Source organism: Pituophis catenifer, unplaced genomic scaffold, assembly GCF_029215685.1.
Source record: "Pituophis catenifer annectens isolate HBS135680 unplaced genomic scaffold, rPitCat1.0.hap2 SCAF_12, whole genome shotgun sequence".
Taxonomy (NCBI): domain Eukaryota; kingdom Metazoa; phylum Chordata; class Lepidosauria; order Squamata; family Colubridae; genus Pituophis; species Pituophis catenifer.
Genome location: NW_027256892.1, coordinates 20,655,572 through 20,667,576, shown reverse-complemented (window position 1 = coordinate 20,667,576; position 12,005 = coordinate 20,655,572). Strand labels below are relative to the sequence as shown.

Genomic DNA, 12,005 nt, shown 5'->3' with positions numbered 1-12,005 from the left:
CCGCTGCCAGCTCTGCAGGCTGCTGGCAGACCACAACAGTTTCAGCTTTGTTCTGTATTACATTCCATGAAACATTTGACCAGATCCTGAAAAGACTTAAATGTCTGTTTGGCATTGCTTGTATTGTCTCCATGCCTCTCTTCCTGGAAAAGTATATTCAAAAGAAAGAAAAAAACCATCCTCCCTGCTTGGAGGAAGACAGCCAATGGAGGTGCACGCTTCTCTATTCTATTATGACATCACAGTTTCCCAGGCAATGTCCTTTGCTGGCATAGGGTGGATTTGGTTAACAAAAATCACCATTCTCACTTGAAGGATCCAGAAGTTCGTTATACCAAGCAAAAATTGTGCCTACGGGGATTTGGCTTCCCCGGTACTGTAAGCACAAGTTGGGATGATAATTACTACATGGACAGCATTCATCTATTTCCGCAGAGCTTCGAAACAGCCTTTACCAGCTGGAGAAAATCTGGTAAGGACATCAGTTGGTGGCTGATCCTCAGAACAAGTGGGTTGAACCAGGAGAAGAAACTTAAGATGTATCACAAGATCCTCTATTGAATTCTTCCCTTTCCCCTCCTCCTTTTCTTTCCGTTAAGGATGATGCTGTCGTCGAACCAGAGATTGTGACTGTACTGGAGCATTGGCTGAGAAAGGTAAGTGAGCGATGCCGAAATTGCATGTAGCCGGTATGGAGGAGATTCCCCATCCAGAACAAGGATGTGGGTGGGATAGGAGAAGGCTTTCTTTGATCTGGAATAAGAAACTCGAGTTTCGACGTCATCAAAATTGGGATTCGTGGACATACCCAACTTGGAACAACTTGCCTCCAGAAGTTGTAAATGCTCCAACACTGGAAGTTTTTAAGAAGAGATTGGATAACCATTTGTCTGAAGTGGTGTAGGGTTTCCTGCCTAAGTAGGGGGTTGGACTAGAAGACCTCCAAGGTCCCTTCCAACTCTGTTATTCTGTTCTGTTCTGTTCTGTTCTGTTCTGTTCTGCTCTGCTCTGCTCTATTCTATTCTATTCTATTCTATTCTATTCTATTCTATTCTATTCTATTCTATTCTATTCTATTCTACTCTACTCTACTCTACTCTACTCTACTCTACTCTACTCTATTCTATTCTATTCTATTCTATTCTATTCTATTCTATTCTATTCTATTCTATTCTATTCTATTCTATTCTATTCCATTCCATTCCATTCCATTCCATTCCATTCTATTCCCAGATTGTTTTCTGGGCAACAATAAGAAAGTGGTTGCATTGACACCTTAGCCTTCTTATTAAAAAAAATCTTGATCTACTTGGCAGCACTGGCTAAAATTAGTTTGACGCAGACTATCCTGATCCTACATCATTCATGGGTGATGAGTGTTGATCTACTTGAAGGCTTAGAATAATAGTTGGAAGGGACTTTGCAGGTTTTTCTAATCCAACCGCCTGCTCAGGCAGGAGAATTTATCTCATTTCAGACAAATTGTTGTCCAATCTCTCCTTAAAAACCTCCAGTGTTGGAGCACCCACTTCTGGAGGCAAGTCGTTCCGCTAAATCTGAAACAGGAGGTGCTTAATAGTTTTTGGAATAAATTTAGACTGAGTGGTGTCCAGGAATGTTCTCCAGCCAATAGAAAAGGATATATACGCAAAACAATATTGGAGTAAAATTAGAAGATATTTAGAAGAGATAACCAGACAACGTATAGAGATGAAGCCAGAAATATTTTTGTTAGGAAACATTTCCAGGGACATATGACAAAAAATACAATATTTAATTATACATATTATAATAGTGGCAAGAATAAAGAGCCTTGATGGTACAGTGGTCTACGCACCCTGTTATTAACACAGCTGCCTGCAATTACTGCTGGTTCGAATCTCTCCAAGGCTCAAGGTTGACTCAGCCTTCCATCCTTTCTAAGGTAGGTGAAATGAGGACCCAGTTTGTGGGGGCAATAAGCTGACTTTGTATAAAATATACAAAAGTATGAAGGCTATTGCTTAACGCATTGTAAGCCGCCCTGAGTCTCCGGAGAAGGGCGGCATATAAATCAAATTAAAAAAAAAAAAAAAGAATAATATATGCACAAAATTAGAAAAATAATAATACACCAATGGAAGAAAATTTGATTAGAAAAGTTTTGGAGTGCGCAGAGATGGACAAGCTCACAAAAGAAATACAAGAAAAAGAGGAAACAGAATATTACATGGTATGGGATAAATGGTATGAATCAGAGGTAGGTTTCAGCAGGTTCTGACCTGTTCTGGAGAACCGGTAGCAGAAATTTTGAGTAGTTCGGAGAACCGGTAGTAAAAATTCTGACTGGCCCCGCCCCCATCTATTCTCTGCCTCCTGAGTCCCAGTTGATTGGGAGGAAATGGGGATTTTGCAGTAACCTTCCCCTGGATTGGGGAGGGATTGGGGAGATTTTACAGTGTCCTTCCCCTGCCATGGCCACCAAGCCACGGCCACCAAGCCATGCCATGCCCACCAAGCTACACCCACAGAACCGGTAGTAAAATTTTTTGAAACCCACTCCTGGTATGAATGGTTATAGGAGAGGGATAAAGGGCAAGGAAAGAGTAAACGAGGAAGATATAGGAGTTGAAATGTAATAACAGACAAGCAGAAATGGAACGGACACAGAATGCATGATTGAAATTGAGTACATTGTTATCTTTACGTCTATAAATCAATATTAGAATCATACGTATAAATGGTAAATTGAAGTAAGGGAGAAAAATAGATATGTATGAAATGTTTACTGATGCGAAAATGTTGAAAAGAATGAAATTGTAAAAATTTCTTTTCTTTTTTTTTTTTTTAAAAAAAACTGTTTAATAAAAACTATTTAAAAAAGAAAAAAAAGGGATATATGTGGAAGATAAGTGTATGTTCGTGCACCCAAAATACAAGTTTCTGGATTAGTGTGATGCTTAATGTTCTGTTCATCCTTAATGCTTTCACTTGATGTATTTTTTTTTGTTTTGTTTTATAGTAAGATGTGCCTTCACTTAATTCAACTTGTTCTGAAAAAACCAGAATAGGTTTATGGTTTTTTTCCCCATCAATATACAGTTAGTCCTTGACTTACGACTGTAATGGAGCCACAACTTTGGTAGTTGTCGTGTGTGAACCACTATCAAGTTTACAATATTTTTTGTAGTGGTCATTAAACAAATGCCACAATTGTTGAGCAAACTCATTGTTCGCTACGGGACATTTTTTGCAAACAACTGGAAGTCAAGGCTGATTTCAGGGTATAAGAAAATTACAAATTGTGGCCGCGTGACTTGCAAGATGCTGCCAACAGATACAATAGAGAATTGAGACATTTGATTGTGAATGTATTAACAGCGGCTAGAATTGTGTTTGCTAAAAACTGGAAAAATGAGAAAATACCAACGCAAGATGAAGTTATTAAGAAAATCATGGAATGTGCTGAAATGAGTAAATTGACATTTGAAATTAGAGAACAAGAAGATAAACAATATTATAAGATATGGGATTTATTTTATCAATGGCTAAATAATAAAACATGGAAATGAAATATGAGACATGAAATGAATGTTATAATATAATATTTGAAAATAATTTTTATGAAACGATAAAGCCATAGTTAAATAAATGATAAATGAGGATACTTATTTGTTTGATAATATGAGAAATTGGATAATTCATAAATTTTGAATATGGGGATGAAGCACAAAAGACTTGTAACTGACCGACACACTGTTTGTAATTGTAATGGATCATGGATTTATGTTTTGTTTTGTTTAAAAAAAAAAAATTCTTAAAAAAAAAAGATGCTGCAAACAGTCTTGCATGCAGGCTTATTGCTAAGTTCCCAAAACGTGGCCACGTGACACCAGATATGTGTGTGTGTGTGTTTGTGTGTGTGCGTGCAAATTTGGAAATTTGAATCAGGATCATAAGTCCCTTTTTCATGATCTGTCATCTTTGAATGGCCACTAAGGCAGAATAACAGAATTGGAAGGACCTTGGAAGTCTTCCAGTCCAACTCCCTGCGAAAGTGGGAGACCCTATATCAGTGTTATCACCTTTAAAGCGCTCCATGGCTTAGGACCTGGTTATCTACGGGACCGCCTGCTACCACCAATAGCCTCCCACCAGCCAGTACGCTCCCATAGAGAGGGGCTCCTCCGGGTGTCGTCGGCCAAACAATGTTGACTGGTGGCCCCCAGGGGGAGAGCCTTCTCTGTGGGGACACCTACAATCTGGAACGAGCTCTCTCCGGAGATACGGAGGATCCCGGATCTGCGCACCTTCCGTCGCACGCTTAAGACTTTTTTATTTCATCAAGCCGGCCTGGCCTAAATCTTCTCCCCTTTTCAAATGTAAATTTTAATTTGTTTTTAAATTATGGGGTATTTTAAATTTGTTTAGCCAAATTATGTAATTCGTTTTAATTGATTTTAAATTTTTGTATTTATGTGTTTTATCTTGTGGCTGTTCACCGCCCTGAGTCCTTCGGGAGAAGGGCGGTATAGAAATTTAATAAGAAAAGAAATAAGTGTTGGCTGACCATTTTTTCCCTCACGTGCCAAAAGCGGGGGGAGTGCAGGGGGGACTCATGTGCCCACACCCATAATTCTATGCGCCCCATGCATGCATGCACAACCTCCCCACACTCCCCCGCTTTTGGCACGTGATGGTACGGTGCCAAACGGCCTGGTAGGCCCGTTTTTTGTTCTCCCCAGGCCCCAGAGACTCTCTAGGAGCCTGGGGAGGGCAAAAACGGCCTTCCCCACTCTCCCAGAGGCTCTCCGGAGGCCGGAAGTGGCCCAATTTGCTGACTTCCGGTGGGCCCAGAAGGCCTGAAAATCAGCTGGACGGCGCACGCATGCACACTGGAGCTGAGCTTGCGTGCCCACCGATATATGGCTCCACGTGCCACCAATGGCACACTTGCCATAGGTTCGCCATCACGGCCCTATATCATTCTGGACAAAGGGCTGTCCATTCTCTTCTTAAAAGAGAATTCTTAAAAGAGTTGTGGGGAGTACCCACAACTTTGGAAGGCAACCTGTTCCACTGGCTGATTGCAACCGGTCATAAGTTGAGGACTTACCTGTATTGTTCTTTCTCTGCAGGTGGAAGATGAAGCTGCAAATATCTTTAGGCAGAAATCAGAAAACCGAACGGACTTTAAGAGTGAAAGCAGATCTGATGTCCGACCGTTTCTTTCGGTTGGCCAAGATGTGGCAGCAGCCCGCTCCAAACCAGAAACTTGGGAGAAGTTTGAAGACAGGAGGCCAGCCAAGATTAAAAATATGGTAGGTCATATGGTAGGATGGATGGCGCTTCGAAGAGCAAATCGAATGTTGTTTTCTCCTAGTAAGCAACTTGCTCCAATTTGTCTTCAGTGGAAAGTGTGAGGTGACAAAAGAGAAGAATGTAGACCATAGAAGGTATAGCTCAGGGACGTCAAACTCAATTTCATTGAGGGCCACATCAGGGTTGTGTTTGACCTCGGGTGTTGTGACCTAGGCCCAAGTAGTTATTACCAGACACAATCAGTCCTCAACAAACATATTTTATTAGAACAGCTGAGAATTACTTCATTCTCAGCTTAGTCCAAATTAAGTCCAAAACAAATACTTCATAAACAGTCCTTCGGCCTTATCACCAACCTTTGTCTTCTTTGGCACCCTGCCAAAGGCTTTTCTTGGCAAAAGTTCAGAAGCAAGAGATGCTGACAAGAAACAAATGTAGCAACATTGCTTTCCTACAAAGATCTCAAGGGTCGTTGCTGCTCTTTTAAGCCTTCTGGGAGGGGCCAATCATCTCCTGGCCTTACTCCCGAGTCGTCCTTTTTGCTTTAGCTGCTCTTACCTTCTGGCAGCTCTGTGCATGTGTGCACTAGGAACAGGCTTCTCCTGCTCCTCTGCCTCTCTGCTATCTGCCTCTGGAGGCTCTGGAGTCCACACATCACTCTCAGATGGCCCTGGCCCCATCTCTGCCTCTGATGCAAAGCCCTTGTCCGGGCCTTCCCCAGACTCCAGGACTGGCCCATTGTCCTCCCCAGCCTCCTCACTGTCCAACTCCGCTGCCAGCTCTGCAGGCTGCTGGCGGACCACAACACTGGGGGGCTGGGGTGGGTGTGGAAAGGGTGGGGTGGGAATGGAGATTTGCAATATCCTTCCCCTGCCATGCCTGCCAAGCCATGCCCACAGAACCGGTAAGGAAATTTTTTTGAATTTCACCCCTATACGGCATCCTTCACTTAATCCTGCAGGGAAAGATCAAAGGCAAACGAAGTCCAGGCAGAAGAAGAACATAATGGCTTCAAAACCTAAGGGACTGGTTTGGATAAAATTCAGCAGCACTTTTTTCATGTGGCTGTTGACAAAAATAGGATTGCCAATATGATCGCCAACGTCTGATGACTGATATGGAAGAAGGAGGAGGAGGAGGAGGAGGAGGAGGAGGAGGAGGAGGAGGAGGAGGAGAAGGAGAAGAAGAAGAAGAAGAAGAAGAAGAAGAAGAAGAAGAAGAAGAAGAAGAAGAAGAAGAAGAAGAAGAAGAAGAAGAAGAAGAAGAAGAAGAAGAAGAAGAAGAAGAAGAAGAAGAAGAAGAAGAAGGCTGAATCCTTACCTGGAGGCCTCTGTTTAACATAGAGCAAAACTTGTTTGGATACACATTTTGACAATCTGTGAAATATGGCTCACGCTTAATGCATTTTTCTCCAAAAATAAACGAGAAGCTTGTTTGCAAAATCAGAATGCTGTGCATTCAAATATACACACCCACATAAACATAGGTAGGAAGCTTGTACGTTGACATTCTATATTCACATCTACAGTATAATTAGATACCTGGTACGCTAGAGTTAGTATTTTGGGAAATCACTCCTGTGTTGGAGACACTCAAGTTCACATCCATATTCAGCTCACAAGTTTACATCTCAACCCAACCCACTTTAGTGGGGATATTATAAATTAGAAGAAGGGAGATTATTGTTTGTCAACCTGTATCTGTATATCGGCATCAACATCATCCCTTTTACTCTTATTGGGATACTCTGGGCACAATGAGAATATATCTGCTGAACAAAGCTCCATAGTGGTGACAGGAAGGGCATCCGGCCAGTAAACACTCAGCTCTATTCAGTTGCCCAGATTCCACCCCACAAAGGATTTTGGGGTCATTAAAAGAAGATGACGATCTGTATATCTGCATCAACATCAACCCTTCTACTCTCATTGGGATGACCAGAGAGAGATAACTAATTGTTGGTTCTGCTTCAGCTTGAACATCTGAGTAAGAATTTTCCTTAACTCCATTTATTGAGAAAGGTATCGTTTATTAATAAACGATATCTTTCTCAATAAATGGAGTTAAGGAAAATTTTTACTCAGATGTTCAAGCTGAGGCAGGTTTGACACCAATAACCAATTTCTTTTCCTTCCTTCTCTTTCTTTCTTTCCTTCCTTCCTTCCTTCCTTCCTTCCTTCCTTCCTTCCTTCCTTCTTTCTTTCTTTCTTTCTTTCTTTCTTTCTTTCTTTCTTTCTTTCTCTTTCTTTCTCCCTCATTCTCTCTCTCTCTTTCCTTCCCTTTCTTTCTTTCTTTCTTTCTTTCTTTCTTTCTTTCTTTCTTTCTTTCTTCCTCATTCTCTCTCTCTTTCCTTTTCTTTCTTTCTTTCTTTCTTTCTTTCTTTCTTTCTTTCTTTCTTTCTTTCTTTCTTTCTTTCTTTCTCCCTCTCTCTCCTTCCTTCCTTCCTTCCTTCCTTCCTTCCTTCCTTCCTTCCTTCCTTTCTTTCTTTCTTTCTTTCTTTCTTTCTTTCTTCCTCATTCTCTCTTTCTTTCTTTTTTTTTTTCTTTCTTTCTTTCTTTCTTTCTTTCTTTCTTTCTTTCTTTCTTTCTTTCTTTCTTTCTTTCTTCCTTCCTTCCTTCCTTCCTTCCTCCCTCTCTCTCCTTCCTTCCTTCCTTCCTTCCTTCCTTCCTTCCTTCCTTCCTTCCTTCCTTCCTTCCTTTCTTTCTTTCTTTCTTTCTTTCTTTGAATTCATAGGACTTTTCAAGTATGTCTGACATCAGACTTTCCTGCAGTTCTAGCCAGGAGCTTCTGGAAGACCGAATGAGAATTCAGTTTATGCGTTGGAGGTAAAACCTAAAAGATTATTCTACACACACACACACAAAAAAAAAAAAAAAAAATCAACAGAACAAAGTGAACAAAATATAAATGGCATTGCCACTGGCCAATATTTTCCAGATCTTTTTATATAAATAAATAAGAATAAATGCATTTCTGAAAAGATGATGCTCTTCAGATTAGGACTCTGAAGATACTTTTTTTTTTAAAGAAAGCCTTTTAGAAGGTGAATTTTGGACTTGGGTGGCTCTTGTACAAATACTAAAAAATTTTTTTTTTTAAAAAAAATTAAATTTTTATTTTTAAAACTACAGGGCATGACATACACAAACAGAAAACATATATTCCCTTTTTACAATTTTGCAGCGGTAGTCTTCTCTCATTTACATTTTCCCCTTACTCTTCTTTAAATATATTTTCCTTATTGTCCCATTATCCCATATTTCTATATATATTCCTTCGCATATAATAATATAACCATAAATTATTTTACAAACATTTATCTTTTTGTGACCTTTCCTCATTCATTCTTATTTATTATTTCTAGTCTCCAGCCAATTATACCATTTGCTCCATACTGCATAGTAATCTGTATCTTCTTTTTCTTTTATCTCCTTCGTTAATTTGTCCATCTCAGCACAGTCCAGAATTTTCCTTATCAGTTCTTCCTCAGTTGGTATCTTATTATTTTTCCAGTTCTGTGCATATGATATTCTTGCAGCCGTTATTATATGTAAAATTAGATATTGTATTTCTTTAATATATTTCCTAGTAAATATTCCCAACAGAAATGTCTCCAGTTTCTAATCTATGGGTTGGTCAATTATTTCTTACAACCATTTTCTGATTTTGGCCCAGTACTTTTTTGCAAAATTTATTTCAATACACCTAATGTTTTCCAGCCAAACTCGGGTATATCCTGTTACAAGTGACATGAGAAAGGACGCCATGCAGGAGAGGGTGGATAAAGTGAGGAACAGGTAAGACTCAATAGGAATGAAATGGTTGGATTAGGATCAGAATAAGAATAACAGCGTTGGAAGGTACCTTGGAGGTCGTCTCCTCCAACTCCCTGCAGGAGACCCTATAACCTCCAGTGATGAGGCATCCACAACTTTCGGAAGCAAGCCATTCCACCGAATAGTTGTTCTCATTGATAGGAGATGTCTCCTTAATTCAAGGTTGGGTCTCTTGTTGATTATTTTCCACCTGTTACTTCTTGTCCCGCCCTCAGCCATAGCAATAGCATTTACACTTATATACCACTTCACAGTGCTTTTACAGCCCTCTCTAAGTGGTTTACAGAGTCATCCTCTTGCCCCCAACAATCTGGGTCCTCATTTTACCCACCTTGGAAGGATGGAAGGCTGAGTCAACTTGGGTTGATCTGGATCAAACTGCTGGTGGTGGGCAGAATCAGCCTGCAATACTGCATTCTAACCACTGTGTCTCCACATCCCTTCCTCCCTCCCTCCCTTCTTTAGCACATAGCACTTAGACTTATATACCGCTGCACAGTGCTTTATAGCCCTTTATAGCCTAAGCAGTTTACAGAGTCCTCCTCTTGCCCCCAACAATCTGCGTCCTCATTTTACCCACCTCGGAAGGACGGAAGGCTGAGTCAACCTTGAGCCTGGCGAGATTCGAACTGCCAAACTGCAGGCAGCCGGCAGTCAGCAGAAGTAGCCTGCAGTACTGCACTCTAACCACTGCGCCACTGCAGCTCCTCGGGTGCTTTGGGGAATAGGTTGACCCACTCTTCTCTGTGACAGTCCCTCAAGTATTGTTCAATTTCATTTCGCTGCTTAAGCATACAAAGTTTGGGCGCCAATTACCCGTGTTTCATTTAGTAGGGTGTTGATTCCATGCTAACGGTACTACTTTACCTTTCAGCGTCTCCAGAGTGATGTTCCAGGCATGTTCGGATGCTGAATATAACCCATCTGATAGTGATCTCTATGTCTCAATATCCACAACTTAGACATCACCACCAGGTAGGACCTTCATCCATTTGCATTCTTCTCCCTTTGCTGCCTTGATGCTTTCATGTGTAGATGTAGGGTTCTTTCTTATTGACCAACTCCAATTTTGTTTTGTTTTTTAATTCCAAAATGCTCCTTTGATGATGTGCTACTTGAAGGCAGAGAGGTCCGTGGCTGCCTCATCCATTTCCCTCCCCAGCTTCTCTCTCCTTCTTCTGTGACAAATTCAGATTTCTTCACATCGCTAGCCGAACAGCATGAATCCTGGAGAATCTTAGTTTAATTTACGTTGCCTTGGTTCTTGGGTGTTTGCACATTTTTGAATGATGAATAAAAACTCCTAATGTTAAAAGTGCTTTCCCAAATGTCTCTTTTTTCCCCCTTTTAAAGATGACAGCAATTAATTCAAGTGGGTTTTCACTGGAGGTGTTCAAAAATAGATTTCAGCTCTGAAGTTGGCCAAGCTGTGGCCATTTTCTTTTGTAGCTTTTCTCTAGAGAATTTTTCTTCTCACGGCTTCAGGGCTGACACAGCCTGGAGCAAAGGCACCAGGAAGGGGTGTGTGTGGAGAGATAGCTATGGTGTTGTAGCCAAAATAATATTCTTTTCCTTGGGAATCAAGGACGTTTATGCAGATGTTTGAAAGGAGGAGATTGAGGCCACCTAACAACTGGACTATGTGCTGATTGGACCATGTGACTGGAGACTCTGAGGGGGAAATGATAAAGTTTTATTTTTAATTGGGTGAAAAACTGGCGGGAACCTAGAGCCGGTTTTCCACCAAGAAGATGCCAATTTCCCAGTAACTCCTTGCTTTCTTACTAGGAGAAAAGGAGTACTTTCTTACTAGGAGAAAAGGAGTACTTTCTTACTAGGAGTTACTAGGAGAAAATTCATAATTGGTTAGAAATAATAACTGAGCAACATACTGAGTTCAAACCAGAAATGTGCCTTTTAGGTATATTGTCGGAAAAGTATGACAAATAAACCATTTACTTAGTGTTACATATACTGACGGCAGCTAGAATTACATATGCTAAATATGGGAAAAATGCGAACACCCCATCAGATGATGACATAATTAGGAAAATTTAAGATTGTGCTGAAATGGACAGATCAACTTTAAAAATTAAAGATAAAGAAGACTCAAAATATTATAGGACATGGAATAAATTTTATGAACGGTTAGAGACAAAGAGGTAGAAATGAGAGGAAGGTTTATGAATGTCAATAATTGTTAGTGTGGACAACGAAGTTGTATAAAACTATGGATATAATATGGGAAAAATTGTAAATAAGCTAATGTAAGTAGAAATTTAGTTGAAGTTTTCTTTTCCTTATTTTTTTTTTGGGTTGTATTACTGTAATTACTGTTAACATAGTACAGTTATAGTTATTAGCTTGTATGTTAAGATTTACCGTTGATTTCTCTCTGGCTTTGCTTTATTCTGACATGGCACTGTCTTTTCAATAAAATAAAATTTTAAAGAAAGAAGAAGATGCCAATTTGATTCAAGGTGTTAGTCGTCACCTTTAAAGCGCTCCATGGCTTAGGACCTGGGTACCTACGAGACCGTCTTTTACCACCAATAGCCTCCCACCGACCAGTTCGTTCTCACAGGGAGGGACTACTCAGGGTACCGTCAGTCAAATGATGCCGACTGGCGACTCCCAGGGGGAGGGCCTTCTCTGTGGGGGCTCCAACCCTTTGGAATGAACTGCCCCCTGAGATACGGAATATCCCTGATCTCCGTGCTTTCCGCCGTGCCCTCAAGACCCTGATGTTCCAACAGGCGGGGCTAAACATATGAACATGTGAATGTTTTTAAAATGTTATCTAATTTTAGGTTCTATTTAATTGGGCCAAACTATGTTATAATAATAATTTTAATTAGCAATTTTATG

The 12,005-nt window shown here is 40.4% G+C and overlaps 1 protein-coding gene across 1 annotated transcript; it reads left to right on the top strand.

Annotated features, from left to right (window-relative positions):
* The first annotated feature begins 394 nt into the window (after positions 1–394).
* Positions 395–10,099, top strand: SPATA19 (spermatogenesis associated 19). Its single transcript, XM_070952405.1, has 6 exons — positions 395–472; positions 600–656; positions 5,118–5,300; positions 8,035–8,126; positions 9,021–9,098; positions 10,012–10,099. The coding sequence occupies exons 1-6, from the start codon at positions 395–397 to the stop codon at positions 10,097–10,099; spliced, it is 576 nt and encodes a 191-aa protein (XP_070808506.1).
* The last annotated feature ends 1,906 nt before the right edge of the window (positions 10,100–12,005 follow it).